This window comes from Oncorhynchus mykiss, chromosome 7 (genome assembly GCF_013265735.2).
Source record: "Oncorhynchus mykiss isolate Arlee chromosome 7, USDA_OmykA_1.1, whole genome shotgun sequence".
Classification (NCBI taxonomy): Eukaryota; Metazoa; Chordata; class Actinopteri; order Salmoniformes; family Salmonidae; genus Oncorhynchus; species Oncorhynchus mykiss.
This window is the reverse complement of record NC_048571.1, coordinates 71,086,670-71,099,973: the sequence shown is the minus strand read 5'-3', so window position 1 is coordinate 71,099,973 and position 13,304 is coordinate 71,086,670. Positions and strand designations below refer to the sequence as shown.

General features: G+C 44.1%; 1 protein-coding gene across 6 annotated transcripts; it reads right to left on the bottom strand.

Moving 5' to 3' along the window:
- Positions 1-4,360: 4,360 nt before the first annotated feature.
- On the bottom strand, positions 4,361-12,048 carry si:ch73-352p18.4 (inositol 1,4,5-triphosphate receptor associated 2). 6 transcript variants are annotated; one of them, XM_021610422.2, is made up of 14 exons: positions 11,669-12,048; positions 8,839-8,958; positions 8,639-8,696; positions 8,412-8,484; positions 8,042-8,072; positions 7,779-7,919; positions 7,483-7,605; positions 7,196-7,337; positions 6,891-6,937; positions 6,667-6,717; positions 6,432-6,529; positions 5,962-6,066; positions 5,607-5,768; positions 4,361-5,319 (listed from the first exon to the last, which is right to left on the bottom strand). In XM_021610422.2, the coding sequence occupies exons 2-14, from the start codon at positions 8,848-8,850 to the stop codon at positions 5,175-5,177; spliced, it is 1,188 nt and encodes a 395-aa protein (XP_021466097.2). In that variant the 5' UTR covers positions 8,851-8,958; positions 11,669-12,048; the 3' UTR covers positions 4,361-5,174. The 6 variants fall into 6 exon arrangements, with proteins under 6 accessions (XP_021466097.2, XP_021466099.2, XP_021466102.2 ...); XM_021610424.2 differs by having other exon boundaries at positions 8,839-8,955; XM_021610427.2 differs by having other exon boundaries at positions 8,639-8,693; positions 8,839-8,955.
- Between the last annotated feature and the right edge of the window lie 1,256 nt (positions 12,049-13,304).

Sequence of the window (13,304 nt, the reverse complement as noted above, 5' to 3'; positions counted from 1 at the left end):
ACAGGCTTGAGTAAGCTAAGTAGCCAACATGCAGAGGGTAGAATAATTTGTCTGATTCTCTATAATAATCAATCAATCAATCAAATTTATTTTATATAGCCCTTCGTACATCAGCTGATATCTCAAAGTGCTGTACAGAAACCCAGCCTAAAACCCCAAACAGCAAGCTATGCAGGTGAAGAAGCACGGTGGCTAGGAAAAACTCCCTAGAAAGGCCAAAACCTAGGAAGAAACCTAGAGAGGAACCAGGCTATGTGGGGTGGCCAGTCCTCTTCTGGCTGTGCCGGGTGGAGATTATAACAAAACATGGTCAAGATGTTCAAATGTTCATAAATGACCAGCATGGTCGAATAATAATAAGGCAGAATAGTTGAAACTGGAGCAGCAGCACAGTCAGGTGGACTGGGGACAGCAAGGAGTCATCATGTCAGGTATTCCTGGGGCATGGTCCTAGGGCTCAGGTCCTCCGAGAGAGAGAAAGAAAGAGAGAATTAGAGAGAGCATATGTGGGATGGCCAGTCCTCTTCTTGCTGTGCCGGGTGGAGATTATAACAGAACATGGCCAAGATGTTCAAATGTTCATAAATGATCAGCATGGTCGAATAATAATAAGGCAGAACAGTTGAAACTGGAGCAGCAGCACAGCCAGGTGGACTGGGGACAGCAAGGAGTCATCATGTCAGGTAGTCCTGGGGCATGGTCCTAGGGCTCAGGTCCTCCGAGAGAGAGAAAGAGAGAAGGAGAGAATTAGAGAACGCACACTTAGATTCACACAGGACACCGAATAGGACAGGAGAAGTACTCCAGATATAACAAACTGACCCTAGCCCCCTGACACATAAACTACTGCAGCATAAATACTGGAGGCTGAGACAGGAGGGGTCAGGAGACACTGTGGCCCACTCCGAGGACACCCCCGGACAGGGCCAAACAGGAAGGATATAACCCCACCCACTTTGCCAAAGCACAGCCCCCACACCACTAGAGGGATATCTTCAACCACCAACTTACCATCCTGAGACAAGGCTGAGTATAGCCCACAAAGACCTCCGCCGACCATACCAATAATGGTATGGGAATAATAATGGATATTATTTTGTAAAGTGGTTTCTTGCAACAACAATATTTTCAGTCACCTCCTTGTCTGAAGGACAAGTGGATAAACAGGTTAATGTCAACCTCTACGAGATCAGTGTCCCTATACTGGGACGGTTGTTGCTAACTGCCGCTAATGTGACTAGAATGACGTAAGTAACATCCAACTTTCCAGGAAATAGACATGTCTTATATGTGTAGAAAGCTTAAATTCGTGTTAATCTAACTGCACTGTCCAATTTACAGTAGCTATTCCAGCAAAAATATATCATGCTATTGTTTGACAGTGCACAACAAAACTTTTATCACAGCACTTGATTTGATATATTCAGTAATCTTGCTCTGATTTGTCATCCGGAGGTAAAAACATAACAGTTTTGTTTGATAAAATACATTTTTTGATTCAAAATGTAGGAACTGGGTTCTAAAGTTTGAACCCCTGCTGTTTCTGGTCCCACAAAACTATGCTACATATTCTCCTACATTATTTTCACATTTCCACAAACTTCAAAGTGTTTCCTTTCAAATGATATCAAGAATATGCATCCTTGCTTCAGGTCCTGAGCTACATTTAGAATTGAAAAAAAGGGTCCGATCCTTGAGGTTTTTAATGTCAAGCCCTGCATGTTTTTTCCCCAAATGTCTCCTGGAATGTAGGTACACTGAACACCACACATTGGCTGAATGATAGAACAGCTAATTCCATGTTAAAATGTTATGGGAGGCATTTTCTCCATTGTTTTTGATGGTAGGCCACTCTGGTAGGCCTACATTATCAAATAGTGTACTTGGTCACTGTTAAAACTGAGGGTACAGCCTCAGTGTTAACAATAAACGCTCGCTGGAAGTTGCACAGAATTTTCACAACATTCAAGTTTGAGCTCAGCAGACCTGAAATTTGCTGTGCCAAAACATGTTTTTGGGAACATTGTCAATGTGTGCACTACCATTAGGCAGTGAAGCTATCAACGTCATCCCAACCCAGACTTTTAAGGGCAAGAGAGGATACAGTTAGGCACGAAGGGTCAATGTAAAGTTAGAAGCCAGCAAAGTATACAGTTAATTTCAGCAGCCTCAGAATGTCCCTGCTCTTCCAGAAAGGCGGCAGTGGTTAGTCTTAGGGTCCCTCTGACTTCATTTAGACTCATTGCAGCAGCAGTGTTGGTTGGATGACTAGATGAAGACAAAGAGGTTTGGTTTGTGTGGTGACAAGTATTGTCATCTTGTGGCCTGTGTGGTCTAGTGGTTGGTGCTGTTGACCCCAGCACACATACAGTGGGGCAAAAAAAGTATTTAGTCAGCCACCAATTGTGTAAGTTCTCCCACTTAAAAAGATGAGAGGCCTGTAATGTTCATAGATACACTACAACCATGACAGACAAAATGAGGGGAAAAAAATCCAGAAAATCACATTGTAGGATTTTTAATGAATTTATTTGCAAATTATGGTGGAAAATAAGTATTTGGTCAATAACAAAAGTTTATCTCAATACTTTGTTATATACCCTTTGTTGGCAATGACAGAGGTCAAACGTTTTCTGTAAGTCTTCACAAGGTTTTCACACACTGTTACTGGTATTTTGGCCCATTCCTCCATGCAGATCTCCTCTAGTGCAGTGATGTTTTGGGGCTGTTGCTGGGCAACACGGACTTTCAACTCCCTCCAAAGATTTTCTATGGGGTTGAGATCTGGAGACTGTCTAGGCCACTCCAGGAGCCTGAAATGCTTCTTACGAAGCCACTCCTTCGTTGCCCGGGCGGTGTGTTTGGGATCATTGTCATGCTGAAAGACCCAGCCACGTTTCATCTTCAATGCCCTTGCTGATGGAAGGAGGTTTTCACTCAAAATCTCACGATACATGGCCCCATTCATTCTTTCCTTTATACGGATCAGTTGTCCAGGTCCCTTTGTAGAAAAACAGCCCCAAAGCATTATGTTTCCACCCCCATGCTTCACAGTAGGTATGGTGTTCTTTGGCTGCAACTCAGGTTTCTTTGTCCTCCAAACACGACGAGTTGAGTTTTTACCAAAAAGTTATATTTTGGTTTCATCTGACCATATGACATTCTCCCAATCATCTTCTGGATCATCCAAATGCTCTCTAGCAAACTTCAGACGGGCCTGGACATGTACTGGCTTAAGCAGGGGGACACGTCTGGCACTGCAGGATTTGAGTCCCTGGCGGCGTACTGTGTTACTGATGGTAGGCTTTGTTACTTTGGTCCCAGCTCTCTGCAGGTCTTTCACTAGGTGTGGTTCTGTAATTTTTGCTCACCGTTCTTGGGATCATTTTGACCCCACGGGGTGAGATCTTGCGTGGAGCCCCAGATCGAGGGAGATTATCAGTGGTCTTGTATGTCTTCCATTTCCTAATAATTGCTCCCACAGTTGATTTCTTCAAACCAAGCTGCTTACCTATTGCAGATTCAGTCTTCCCAGCCTGGTGCAGGTCTACAATTTTGTTTCTGGTGTCCTTTGACAGCTCTTTGGTCTTGGCCATAGTGGAGTTTGGAGTGTGACTGTTTGAGGTTGTGGACAGGTGTCTTTTATACTGATAACAAGTTCAAACAGGTGCCATTAATACAGGTAACGAGTGGAGGACAGAGGAGCCTCTAAGAAAAAGTTACAGGGCTGTAAGAGCCAGAAATCTTGCTTGTTTGTAGGTGACCAAATACTTATTTTCCACCATAATTTGCAAATAAATTCATTAAAAATCTTACAATGTGATTTTCTGGAATTCTTTTTCTAATTTTGTCTGTCATAGTTGAAGTGTACCTATGATGAAAATGGACAGACCTCTCTCATCTTTTTAAGTGGGAGAACTTGCACAATTGGTGGCTGACTAAATACTTTTTTTGCCCCACTGTATACCAGTCAGTCTGTTCTAAGCCAGCCCACTGTACCTTCACTCGCATTCTTCCTAGTCTCCCGTCTTCTCTTCACTGTCCAATCTGTTTATTATGATAAAAGATGGTTATATATGAAACCTATGTCAGTGTGCTGCCATTGGTGACATTTCAAGCTAGCTGTGGAGTGAGCTTACTGCACGCTCTTAACTCTGTTACAATCATCCCTCTTAAAACTCACTACACAGCGAGAGACTACAGTCGTTGAGCTGAGCACAACTGCAGATCTGGGTCACAGCACCAGTAAAACAGATTTCAGTGTGCTGCTAACAGTATAGCTTCTTCCACTGTCCCCGTCCCCATAACGGGCTCTGATCGCAAACACACTTGACCGCCCTCCTTGACAACGACGACGCAGTTGCAGATGGTGAGTTTAATAATAATGAACATAGCGTGTTACAAAACAAGCGCAGCATCTAGACATGAAAACAAAACCAATACAGCCTGATGACTGAGGGTGGTGAGGGCTATATGAAGGGATAGTAATCAGGGTGGTGATGAAATCCAGGTGTGCGTAATGATGAAGTCCAGGTGTGCGTAATGATGAAGTCCAGGTGTGCGTAATGATGAAGTCCAGGTGTGCGTAATGATGAAGTCCAGGTGTGCGTAATGATGAAGTCCAGGTGTGCGTAATGATGAAGTCCAGGTGTGCGTAATGAGGAAGTCCAGGTGTGCGTAATGATGAAGTCCAGGTGTGCGTAATGATGATTGCCAGGTGTGCGTAATGTGGGTTGCAAGGACCAGTGCTTAGTAGACCGACAACATTGAGCGCCTGAGGAAGGGAGTAGGCGTGACAACAACGTACTGTACCAACCAATTGAGCTATAGAAAAGGATCCAGTTTGCTATCCGTTGGTGATATTTCAAGCTAGCTGTGGAGTGAGTATACTGTACATTCTTAACTCTGTTACTCTCATCCCTTTTAAACTCACTGCACAGCGAGAGACTCTGGTAGTTGAGCAGAGCCCAACTGCAGACCACACTATGGGAACTCCTGCATTCACAAAGCCAGGTCCAGTTGGTGGTGGTGCATAGCTCAGAATTCAGTTCTTAGACCTCAGTGGTACAGAAGTAAAAATATGCATGACTGTAAGTTGCTTTGTATAAAAGCGTCTGCTAAATCCCAGAACTCTGTTGTGTAGAGCTGAGATGCAGTACAGCAGAAGTGAGATATCAGAAGCTGTGGTGTGGAACCTTCAGACCCCAGAGGAGGAACCCCAGCAGCAGGAAGAAGTAGAGAGCCAGGAGGAGCAGCACCATCCACATCCAGTAAGACAGCCATGTAGCTAGGAGGCGCTGCTCTGACAGCACCACTAGCCTGGAGGGAAACGGAGGCATACAGATTAAAATCATGATCTCAGCAAATTTCCAGTATTCATGCTATGGCCAGATTTATGTCTTCATCATCATTATCTAAAAGTTGCATGTTTGTTTACAGGGAATCCCAGGCTGTGTGTCACTATTGCCTTCAATATACATACTTTTTTAGCCTGGCCAGATAATGACAACTGTCTGCTATATCAGTTGAATAATATGGTGTTATCTTAATACATTTTAATATGACTTAATAGCAGCTTAATAATGTTAAGTCATCTTAACACTCACGGTACTGTGGTGCAGACTGTGGTGGTCTCGGATGTGCCTGCTCCAGACCCCGCCCCCACTCCAGACCCCGCTCTTGACTCCTTGGCTTTGGTCTCCTCTGAACTAGCCTCACGCGTCACGATTGCAGACCTCTGCCTGTGATGTAGCGTCATCTGCAGGGAACTGAAACACACACAACCACCCACACAGTATGGTCAGCCCTGCGTCAGTCGCACGTGACCCGTTGGTCATTATTTAAATGTCAATGAGTCATAAATGGGGAACCTGTTGATGAGTTAGGGGCTACCCATCTGGTGTGAGGGGCTACCTACATGGGGTATGAAGGGCTACCTAACTGGTGTGAGGGGCTACCCACCTGGTGTGAGGGGCTACCTCGCTCTCTTCCTCCAGGCTCTGGGAGCTTTGTGTGGAGCTCTGTCTGAGCAGGAGGGGGGTGTGGTGGGGGGACATCTCAGAGGGCCTTTAAAAAGGAAACAGTTAAATTTACACTTCCAACTAAACAAGGTAATACTATAACAACAAACAATGCTGCTGTTACAGAGGTCTGTATAGTTCTGATGGTATGAACACAAGGCACAGCACATTGATAAGCCATAAGATCAGCAGACACCATGTACACACAATGTGTTCTCTACAGCAGTTAAATCCATCATAGGTTTATACTATAGTCCGTACACTTGTGTCTAAGCCTGTGGTGCATATGCGTATGAAAGCCTCCACATTGACTAGTGACTAGCATGGCCATCTAGCGACTAGTGACAACTGACCATGCAGATGACTCTCAGTGCACTAACTGCACTAATGACAGGGCAGATTGTCTTGTACCTGCTGGCTTGGTTCACACTGCCCCCTTCTGGCCCCTGGCTGTCAGTGGCAGCACTGGCCCTGCAACCCTCCTGGAACTTGGTCTCCAGGTCGCTGAGCTGAGAGGGAAAATGAGAGGGGGGAAAGAGGCAATTGAAGAGGGGGGAGAAAAGAGAGGTCAGCATAGAATTAGAGTTATGCATACCATGATCACAGGACCACAATGGGAGTAGGTCTTAGTGTTATTGTTTCTAACCTGGGATCCCGTTGGGATTAGTGTGACGCTGACTCTTCGCCGAAGGAGGGTCTGAGAAAGTCGGGGAAGTGAAACATTTAAAAATGTTAGAATTCAAGCCACTGGGCTGCCCTCACTGATATTTTCTATGTATTTAACTGGGCTGCCCTCACTGATATTTTCTATTTATTTAACTGAGATATTTGAAGGAAGGATATGAAAAGCAATGAAGTGAACTGTGTTACATGTTGGGAGTCTCGCCTGGCAAACAGGTGCCTAACGTCTCCATCCTCTGTAATGATTCAAAAGCCATCAGTCAGAACACAGATTTTCCATATGTGGAGAATTTTGTTATACTGTACAGTCAGAGGATACTGTGCTCCTATTATGAAAATCAGCCACTTATAGTGGATCAGGCCTACTTACAATTAATTGTTCTTTTAAGAATAAATGTACTTTAAGAATCAAAGTATTCAGAAAAGTCACTGCTTTGTGATTAATTTTCCTTTCACTTGTTCACAAAAAATCCATTGAGGAGCAGCACTCAGACCTGAGTCGCTGTGTCTCCTGCCCCGGCTGCGGTGGAAACATTTCCTGGTCTCCAACAGCTCGGATCTCTCCACAGCGTGACGACGCTTCAGATGCTCCACGTGTATACCCATCATCTCCACAGAATGACACACACGCGCCTCCTGACCCAGCAGAAACATTTATCAAAGTTTCAAACAAACTACATGTATAACAGTTTTGAACAAATATATATTTCTCACAGAGCACTAACCAAAACCTGGATTTATACCTCAAAAGAGCAAGCCTAGGATTACACGACAGTCTCACCTGGTGCACGGCCCCCAGCATCTCAGCAGCAGTGATGATGTCACTCACGCCGTCCAGCACTGTGTCCAGACTGGCCTCAATACGACTCAGCATCTCAGCGTCTACACATCTACCTCTCAGATACTGGGTGAGAGGAGGAGAGGGGAGGGGGGGAATAGAAGATTGGAGGATAGATATAGTAAAAAGAGAAAGGAAGTGTGGAGGAAGAGAGAGGTACGGTTTAAACTTGAAACATACATTTATCAGACCATTAACTGTGAAGCAGCCAGGTCAAACACACGTGTACACACCCCTACCTGCAGTGTGTTTCTGGTTTGCTCCAGTTCAAGGATGAGGTTCTCCTGGGCCACTGTTCTGTCGTGTTCCTCAGCCTGCAGTCTCTGGGTTAGGGTGTACTGGTCACAACGGAACGCCAGTGCAAGCTGGGTAAACGCATTCTATAGGGGACAGAACAGTGTGTGGATGAGTGTGCAGTGTGTGTGTGTGCGTGCGTCTGCATGTGGGTGCATGTAGTCTCTAGTCTCTTTGTCCAAGTGTACTAATCGCAAAGAATTCTCACCTCAACTTCCTTTTCAGTCATCTCTGTACCACTGGAGAGAAAAGGTGAGGTAGAGAGCCAGGATAGGGGAAAGGGGAAGAAAGGGGAGGGAGAGGTAAGAGAAGAGTGAGGTTGTGACTATCGAAAAAGTTAGTGTTAAAGTAAGTGTGTCCGAGTATAAACTGACCTTCTGAGGCCCAATCTCTCTAGTATAAACTGACCTTCTGAGGCCCAATCTCTCTAGTATAAACTGACCTTCTGAGGCCCAATCTCTCTAGTATAAACTGGCCTGCTGAGGCCCAATCTCTCCAGTAGAAACTGACCTCCAGAGGCCCAATCTCTCCAGTATAAACTGACTTGCAGAGGCCCAATCTCTCCGGTATAAACTGACCTGCTGAGGCCCAATCTCTCCAGTATAGGAAGGTGCTCCCAGGAGATAGCCAGCTGATCCTCTGGACTGGGCTCTGAGGAGAGGAGCAGAGGAGAGGAGAGGAGAAGAGAGGACAGAGTGTACATAGCTTCGCTAGCATACAACAACAGAGAGGACAGGAAATGGAAGTACAGCCACGTCCTGTTGCTGGCAACGATGCAGCTCAGACAGCAAAACGGATTCCTTACCTTCGTCAGAGTCCGAGCTGTCCCCCAGTATGCCAGCATACTCACAGGGAGTGGCCTTCTTAGCAGGGTGTTGGGAGAGGGACGACACACAAATCAGTTAGCAACCTCGTGGCCAGGCTGTTATTGTAGATGAGGACAAGTTCTCAATAGACTTGCCTGGTTTAAGAATGTTTCATTAAGAAAGAAATGTTCCTGCTTACCTGTGCATTCATGGTCCCAGTGTTAGGCAGAGTGGTACAGAGTGTGAGTACAGTGTTGTTTATATCTTTCTCCACACCCCTGATACTTTTTACCAACCCTACAGAAAGAATACCTCACTGCTGAGAGAGAGAGAGAGAAAGAAAGAACACACAAATAAGATTCAGACTTCCGTTCTACAAGTATATTGAAAGATGGCACACACACACACCCTGTTAAAGGAAGGGAAAACAGGGAAAGATGGCCCACAATTTCATTCACATCATGCTCACAGGGATACTGACACTTACCCTGCCCCCAGGTCACAAGTTTAACACTCAATTCATAATGTGACATCCTTTAAGAGTGAGTAGAGAAAGCTAACAGGCAGCTCTCAGTTTCAATAGAGGCTGTGTCTGAGCACAGTACCACGGGGGAAACAGGGACACAGAGGAGCATGCTGGAGAACAGAGAGAGAAAGATATGCAGTAGCTATAAACAAACAGAAGTGGGGGTAGGGACTATCTGATCACAAAGGAGGAGAGGAAAAGGACAATCATTAACTACATGAGTTTAACCTGAGGATAAACAGCTGGCTTGCTTTAGGAAACACCCACACATCTAATACTAACAATATAACCATAAAAGTCCAGACAGAAGCATGTACAAGTGTCACTATAAACACTTATTGTCTAATATTCTAAAGTAGCATTAATAGTCCATACTTTGACAGTGGACAGTCACAATATTCACATCATAACATGAAAGTACAGCAGTTACATACTATAAGACCTGAGGTTAATACACTGTCTTAAGATGTCTCTGACATACAGTACCAGTCAAAAGTTTGGACACACCTACTAATTCAAGTTTTTTTTATTTAAAAAAAAAACTATTTTCTACATTGTTTAATTATAGTGAAGAAATCAAAACTATGAAATAACACATATGGAATCATGTAGTAACCAAAAAAAGTGTTAAACAAATCAAAATATATTTTATATTCTTCAAAGTAGCCACTCTTTGCCTTGATGACAGCTTTGCTCACTCTTGGCATTCTCTAAACCAGCTTCATGAGGTAGTCAACTGGAATGCATTTCAATTAACAGGTGTGCCTTGTCAGAAGTTAATTTGTGGAATTTATTTATACTTAATGCATTTGAGCCAATCAGTTGTGTTGTGACAAGGTAGGGGTGGTATACAGATGATAGCCCTATTTGGCAAAAGACCAAATCCATATAAAGGCAAGAACAGCTCAAATAAGCAAAGAGAAATGACAGTCCGTCATTACTTTAAGACATGAAGGTCAGTCAATACGGAACAGTTCAAAAACTTCTTCTTCAAGTGAAGTCGCAGAAACCACCAAGCTCTATGATGACACTGACTCTCATGAGGACCGCCACAGGAAAGGAAGACCCAGAGTTACCTCTGCTGCAGAGGATAAGTTCATTAGAGTTACCAGCCTCAGAAATTGCAGCACAAATAAATGCTTCAGAGTTCAAGAAGCAGACACATCGCAACATCAACTGTTCAGAGGAGTTTGCATGAATCAGGCCTTCATGGTCGAATTTCTGCAAAGAAACCACTACTAAAGGACACCAATAATAAGAAGAGACTTGCTTGGGCCAAGAAACATGAGCAATGGACATTAGACCGGTGGAAATCTGTCCTTTGGTCTGATGAGTCCAAATGTTTGATTTTTGGTTCCAACTGCCGTGTCTTTGTGAGATGCAGAGTAGGTGAACGGATGATCTGTGTGGTTCCCACCGTGAAGCATGGAGGAGGAGGTGTGGGGGTGCTTTGCTGGTGACACTCAGTGATTTATTTAGAATTCAAGGCACACTTAACCAGCATAGCTACCCCAGGATTCTGCAGCGATACACCATCCCATCTGGCTTGTGCTTAGTGGGACTATCATTTATTTTTCAACAGGACAATGACCCAAAACACATCTCCAGGCTGTGTAAGGGCTATTTGACCAAAGAGAGTGATGGAGTGCTGCATCAGATGACCTGGCCTCCACAATCACCCGGCCTCAAACCAATTGAGAGGGTTTGGGATGAGTTGGAGCGCAGAGTGAAGGAAAATCAGCCTACAAATGCTCAGCATATGTGGGAACTCCTTCAAGACTTTTGGAAAAGCATTCCTTATGAAGCTGGTTGAGAGAATGCCAAGAGTGTGCAAAGCTGTCATTTAGGCAAAAGGTGGCTACTTTGAAGAATCTAAAATATATTTTAATTTGTTTAACCCTCTGTATTACTACATGATTCCATATGTGTTATTTCATAGTTTTGATGTCTTCACTATTATTCTACAATGTAGAAAATGGTAAAAATAAAGAAAAATCCTTGAATGAGTAGGTGTGTCTATACTTTTGACTGGTACTATTGTTTATCCTTTAAACCATTTATTCAATAGACCAGTCACTGTTTCACTAATAAGCTGATGCTCTTCTTTAACTGTTCTCTTCTCTAAGTTTAAAACAGTTCCAAAAAGCAGCATAGATACACACTGAAGTCAACTTTTATTCTCCCTCTATTTACTTTGGAGCTACATTTTATAGTCTAAACAAAAGGGAAACATCCATATTTAGTTATGGAGGACTGTGATAGTTGTGAAATGACAGAGATTCAGCCAAATATGTATAGGCCTATAGACATTCCGTTATTTAGACACAGAAGACACAGACCAAAGTGGTCACAAAATAATCCAACATAGAACTAAAAACTTTGAGTCTCAAAAAAACAACTAGTTCATTTTGAAACAGTGTTAGATATCTTAATACAATCTACTAAACTGCCAAAACAGTTGCACGGCCATTTTGAATATGATGGGACACCATTATTATCTTACCGGTGTAGTGAGGCCCATGGTGTCCAATGATGTTTTGTTTTTCAAGAGCTACTGAGCACAGTGACATTCCGGTCTTGTGATGCAGCCCACACTCCTTCCTCGCTCTTCTTCCCCGTTCTCCTTCACTTTTCCTTATATTGGCTTTTTAAAGCTCCCCTGACAGCTGTTTGAATTCCCACCAGCTTTGTTCCCTCACACCAGTGGGGGAGTCATGGTTTTCTAGAGGGAATGCATCCAAGAGTTGGTGATAAAGGCAGATTAGGGACCACCCTCAACCCCAAAACACATGCACACTTGTTTGAGTGAAGTCTTGCTCACTCATACAAGAGTGAACTTCACCTGAAGCTAGAATGCTAGACTAAACAAACTTCCAAACAGTCCTCCTCCTTGGCTTACCAGTTAAAACAAGAGTTTCTATTTGACAAATTCTGGTAGGTCCCTTCCCGTTTTGTTCCGTTTGCTTCACTTTAACAGAATCAGCGTAATGAATATGCTCATGGTTGCGATGTCAGAGCTCACTCATTCTCCCCTTCACACATCTAACTCAACTTGAATGCCTATAGCTACTTGAGTAGAGCTGAAAGGATTGGATTTGTGTAAACATTATGTCAAATTCCACCAAGCCAATCAGAGGAACTGGTTGGTTTTTAACCATACATAACTAATACACCCTTTTAGATCTCAATGAAGTGCCTAGGGGCGTTTATGCTATTGGACAGCAGTCAGAGGCAGAAGGATGATAATATAAAGTGTATACAGAAAGTATTCAGACCCCCTGATTTTGTTTCCAAATGTTACATTACAGCCTCATTCTAAAATTGTTTAATAGTTCCCCCCCTCATCAATGACAAAGCAAAAACAGGTTTAGAAATGTTAGCAAATGTATAAACCCCGCCCTCCCTGAAATATCACATTTATGTATTCATCGTCGAGGCACAGCTATTTTCAGGTCTCTCCAGAGATGTTTGATCGGGTTCAAGTCCGGGCTCTGGCTGGTCCCCTCAGGGACATTCAGAGACTTGTCCCGAAGCCACTCCTGCGTTGTCTTGGCTGTGTGCTTAGGGTCGTTGTCTTGTTGGAAGGTGAAACTTTGCCCCAGTCTGAGGTCCTGAGCCCTCTGGAGCAAGTTTTCATCAAGGATCCCTCTGTACATTGCTCCGTTCATCTTTCCCTCGACCCTGACTAATCTCCCAGTCCCTGACGTTGAAAAACATCCCCTCAGCATGATGCTGACACCACCATGCTTCACCGTAGGGATGGTATTGGCCAGGTGATAAGCGATGCCTGGTTTCCTCCAGAATTAAAGCTTGGCATTCAGGCCAGAGTTAAATCCTGGTTTCATCAGACAAGAGACACTTGTTTCTCATGGTCTGAGAGTCCTTTAGATGCCTTCTGGCAAACTCCAAGCGGGCTGTCATGTGCCTTTTACTGAGGAGTGTCTTCCATCTGGCCACTCTGCCATAAAGTCCTAATTGGTGAAGTGCTGCAGTGACGGTTGTCCTTCTGGAACATTCTCCCTTCTCCACAGAGGAACTCTGGAGCGCTGTCAGTGACCATCACCTCCCTGACCAAGGCCCTTCTCCCCCGATTGCTTGTTTGGCCAGGCGGCCAGCTCTAGTAAGAGTCTTGGTGGTTC